The sequence below is a fragment of the Pteropus vampyrus genome, unplaced genomic scaffold (genome assembly GCF_000151845.1).
Source record: "Pteropus vampyrus isolate Shadow unplaced genomic scaffold, Pvam_2.0 Scaffold124, whole genome shotgun sequence".
Taxonomy (NCBI): domain Eukaryota; kingdom Metazoa; phylum Chordata; class Mammalia; order Chiroptera; family Pteropodidae; genus Pteropus; species Pteropus vampyrus.
In genome coordinates, this window is record NW_011888905.1 from 1,938,987 (window position 1) to 1,943,306 (window position 4,320).

General features: G+C 63.8%; 1 protein-coding gene and 1 long non-coding RNA gene across 2 annotated transcripts in view; one reads left to right on the forward strand and one right to left on the reverse strand.

Annotated features, from left to right (window-relative positions):
- Nucleotides 1-26: 26 nt before the first annotated feature.
- Nucleotides 27-4,320, forward strand: part of MUC1 (mucin 1, cell surface associated) — a 7,341-nt gene continuing 3,047 nt past the window's right edge. The window contains exons 1-6 of the mRNA XM_023534285.1: nucleotides 27-1,473; nucleotides 2,632-3,023; nucleotides 3,118-3,173; nucleotides 3,304-3,440; nucleotides 3,610-3,722; nucleotides 3,806-3,952. Of these exons, the coding sequence (XP_023390053.1) occupies nucleotides 1,416-1,473; nucleotides 2,632-3,023; nucleotides 3,118-3,173; nucleotides 3,304-3,440; nucleotides 3,610-3,722; nucleotides 3,806-3,952 (903 nt within the window). The 5' untranslated portion in view covers nucleotides 27-1,415. The remainder of the gene's footprint in view (nucleotides 1,474-2,631; nucleotides 3,024-3,117; nucleotides 3,174-3,303; nucleotides 3,441-3,609; nucleotides 3,723-3,805; nucleotides 3,953-4,320) is intronic.
- LOC111743864 lies at nucleotides 1,785-2,302 on the reverse strand. The gene is made up of 3 exons (XR_002781900.1): nucleotides 2,270-2,302; nucleotides 2,000-2,092; nucleotides 1,785-1,885 (listed from the first exon to the last, which is right to left on the reverse strand). It is a non-coding gene; the product is annotated as an uncharacterized LOC111743864 (long non-coding RNA).

Genomic DNA, 4,320 nt, shown 5'->3' on the forward strand with positions numbered 1-4,320 from the left:
TAGGGTCGGACACTCTAAGCACCGCGTGCCGCTCTGACCCCAGATACCGCCCTGGTCCCAAATACTTCTGCCCTTCCAAATACCTCTCGGGCGTCCAGAATTACGCACCCTCACATACAGTTTTGCTCCCACTACCACGTGCTTACCTGCCCCAAATACAACTCCGCTCCCCAAAGTATAGTTCCGTGCCCCCAAATACCATTCCGTCACCCTTCCTACTCTCTGCCTCCTAAATACGTAACCTGTCCCATTACCCCTCCCACATTCCGATGTCCTCTCCCACATACCTCGGTGACCCTTCCATGTACCTCGGGACCCCACCCTCTTAGCGCCATTTCCGTCAGACACCGCTCCGTGCGCCCCAGGGTCCCCTCCTAAAGTTTCCAGCCTCTCCATCGATGTCACGGTGGTGCGTTCCTTCCCTTCTCTGTCGAAGCCACTGACTTCTCGCTGGGGCGCTGCTCTCCCCAGCCTCTCTCTGCCCCCAGTTAGGCAGCGCCGCTCAACACCCGCCCCGCCATCCGCGGCAAGGGCAGTCCTCGCGTCCGCCTGGGCAGGCGCTGTCCAGCTCCCGGTGACCACTAGAGGGCAGGAGAGCCCGGACAGCCTTGCCCGCCACCGCCACTAGCAGGTGGAGGACTGGAAGGAAAGAGCCTAGCGCTCAGCGGGGCCCGGGTCCTGTCCTTCTTTAGGTGGAAATTTCTTTCCCCGTCCGTTCTCGGAAGAAAAGCAAGGAAGGAACACGGGCTGCGTGCAAGTCCGGCAGGGGCGGGGCCTGTGGGTTTCGGGGCAGAACTGCTTACGGAATGGACCGGACCAGGAGCGGTTTCAGGGTGGGGCTATTCCGGGAAGTGGTGGGGGAGGGGTCCCAAACTAGCACCTAGTCCCCCCCTTGTAAAGCCTGCCCATTTCTTCTCCGCCCCCAAAGTGCAGCTTCAGGGGCCCAGGGAGAATGGGGAGTGGAGTGGGGGACCTGAGGATGAATTTCCCCGCCTTGACCTAGCCCACTATCTCTGTCCCTTGTCTCACCTTGGCTGTTCTTTTGCCTTGGAGCTAAAACTAGAGCCTTGGGGACCCAGGTCCCTGACCTCCCTTCCCCGCACACACTGCCTCTGGAGCCAGGGAGTGGTTGGGGAGGGGGGGAGGCCCGCCAAGAACAAACAGGTAGTCAGAAGGTTGAGTGACAAGCCCATGGGGCCGACCTGAGGGGACAGGAATGGCTGGGGAGGAGGAGGAAGAGATGGGAGGTGGGGGGGGAGGGGCTGGGTTTTGTCACCTGTCACCTGCTCTGGCTGAGCCTAGGGCGGGCGGGGGACCGGTATAAAGCAGCAGGCACCTGTGCTTGCTTCACCTCACACCAGCCGGCTCCCTGCTCCAGTCTGCTCTGCCCCCTCCCCACCGAGGTCGCCAGCACCATGTCGCGGGGCGCCCAGGCCCCTCTCCTCCTCTCGCTGCTGCTGGTGCCAGTGCTTGCAGGTGAGGGCACAACCCTCTCCACTGAAACAACCAGCACCTCGCACTCTATCCAGAGCTCGACCTCGAGCCCGACCACCGCGCCCACCTCCAGTGCCACCTCGACCACCGCGGATCCGACCTCGAGCTCGACCACCGCGCCCACCTCCAGTGCCACCTCGACCGCCACGGATCCGACCTCGAGCTCGGCCACCGCACCCACCTCCAGTGCCACCTCGACCGCCACGGATCCGACCTCGAGCTCGGCCACCGCACCCACCTCCAGTACCACCTCGACCACCGCGGATCCGACCTCGAGCTCGACCACCACGCCCACCTCCAGTGCCACCTCCACCGCCACAGATCTGGCCTCGAGCTCAGCCACCGTGCCCACCTCCAGTGCCACCTCGTCGCCGAATGCCACACATCTAACCTCGAGCCCGGCCACCAAGCCCAACCCCCGTGCCACCTCGACCGCCACGGATCCGGCCTCGAGCTCGGCCACCGCGACCACCTCCAGTGCCACCTCGACCACCGCGGATCCGACCTCGAGCTCGGCCACCGCGCCCACCTCCAGTGCCACCTCCACCGCCACGGATCCGGCCTCGAGCTCGGCCACCGCGCCCACCTCCAGTGCCACCTCGACCGCCACGGATCCGGCCTCGAGCTCGGCCACTGCGCCCACCTCCAGTGCCACCTCGTCACCGAATGCCACACATCTAACCTTGAGCTCGGCCACCGCGCCCACCTCCAGTGCCACCTCCACCGCCACAGATCCGGCCTCGAGCTCGGCCACTGCGCCCACCTCCAGTGCCACCTCGTCGCCGAATGCCACACATCTAACCTCAAGCCCGGCCACCATGCCCACCCCCCATGCCACCTTGACCGCCACAGATCTGACCTCGAGCTCGGCCACCGCACCCACCTTCAGTGCCGCCTCGACCACCACGGATCTGACCTCGAGCCCGGCCACCACGCCCACCTCCAGTGCCACCTCGTCACCGAATGCCACACATCTAACCTCGAGCCCGGCCACCGCGCCCACCTCCAGTGCCACCTCCACCGCCACAGATCTGGCCTCGAGCTCGGCCACCGCACCCACCTCCAGTGCCACCTCGACCGCCACGGATCTGACCTCCAGCTCGGCCACCGCACCCACCTCCAGTGCCACCTCGACCACCACGGATCTGACCTCGAGCTCGGCCACTGTGCCCACCTCCAGTGCCACCTCGTCGCCGAATGCCACACATCTAACCTTGAGCCCGGCCACCGTGCCCACCCCCCGTGCCACCTCGACTGCCACGGATCTGACCTCCAGCTCCGCCATCACCCCCCATGCCACCTTGTTGCCGAAAACCACCTCTGCCAGCCCCAGTGCCAGGACTGCTACCAGTAGCAATGACCACAGCACAGAACCTCCCACCTCCCCCAGCGCTCGGACCACTCTCCAGCCTCTTAGGATCACCGTCTACTTCCTGTCCTTCCACATTCTGAACCTCCCGTTCAACTCCTCCCTGGAAGACCCCAGCACTGCCTACTTCAAGGCGCTGCAGAGAAACGTTTCGGAGCTGGTGAGTATCTGCCTTACTCCACGCGCTCCCTGCCGCGGCCCGCGGAGCCGCCCGGACCTGTGCGCCAAGGCTTAGTGCTTCTCTTTCACCCCAGTATTTGCAGATCTACACACAGGAGGGGTTCCTGGGCTCCTCTAATGTAAAGTTCAGGTAGGGTTCTGGGTGCGGACTCTGTGTGGGGTGTGTGCATGCCTTGAGGGGGGACCGCTGCACTCGTGGTTGGGGGGCAGTGCCCAGCAGCTGGGACCCGTGACTGAGCTGCCCACTTCCCTGTGAGCAGTCCAGGCTCTGTGGCGGTGGAATCGACTCTGGCCTTTCGAGAAAACACCATCAGTGCCAGTGAGGTGGAGGCACAGTGGGCCGCAAAGGAGCGGGAAGTGGCAGCCAAATACAACCTGGACGTCTCGCGATTGAGCGGTGAGGCCATGCCCCTGGCTTGCGGGCCGGCGAGGCCATGCCCCTGGCTTGCGGGCCGGCGCTGTGCCGCACAGGCCCCTCTCTCTTCAGCATCTGGCTCCCCCTTGGTGCTCGCAGGGGAAGGGCCCCTCCTTTGGCAGACAGCCCTGACCACCGCTTTTCCTTTCAGTGGCTTATCCTTCCTCGGCCCAGCCAGGGTCTGGGGTACCTGGATGGGGCATCGCCTTGCTGGTGCTGGTCTGTGTTCTGATTGTGCTGGCCGTCATCTATCTCGTTGCCCTGGTAAGTGCTCGGTCGCCAGCCCTGACCAGGCTCCGCCTGCCAGAAGGAGTCCTGTGGCTCCTGGTAACCTCTTGTCTCCCCAGACTGTGCATCAGTGCCGCCAGAAGAACTGTGGGCAGCTGGACATCTTTCCCACCCGAGATGCCTACCATCCTATGAGCGAGTACCCCACCTACCACACCCACGGGCGCTATGTGCCCCCCGGCAGTACCAAACCTAACCCTTATGAGGTGAGGATGGCCCCACAGGTGGAGGGAGACAGAGGCTTTGGCTGGGGAGGGGTTCCGAAAGGGTCCTTGGAAAATCCCAAGAACTTAGTAGAGGTGAGAGGTGACATAAAGTAAGCAGTAGAGGGCCTGGGAAACAGACCACGTGGAAGAAAAGGGACCTCAAGAGGGAGTGTCCCCAGAACAGCAGTCACTGGTCAGCTGAACCGCTGCCAGAGCCAGGGCTGCGATGCCCAGAGGTGAAACGGATGGGGCACCGTGCCCAGTAATGAGCGCCTGCACCCCCAGTGGTCTCCTAAAACCGGAAGGTCATCGAGAAAGGCTGAGTGGGGGGTCTCTGAGGTGATGGGGAGGAGGAAGCCTCATGGAGC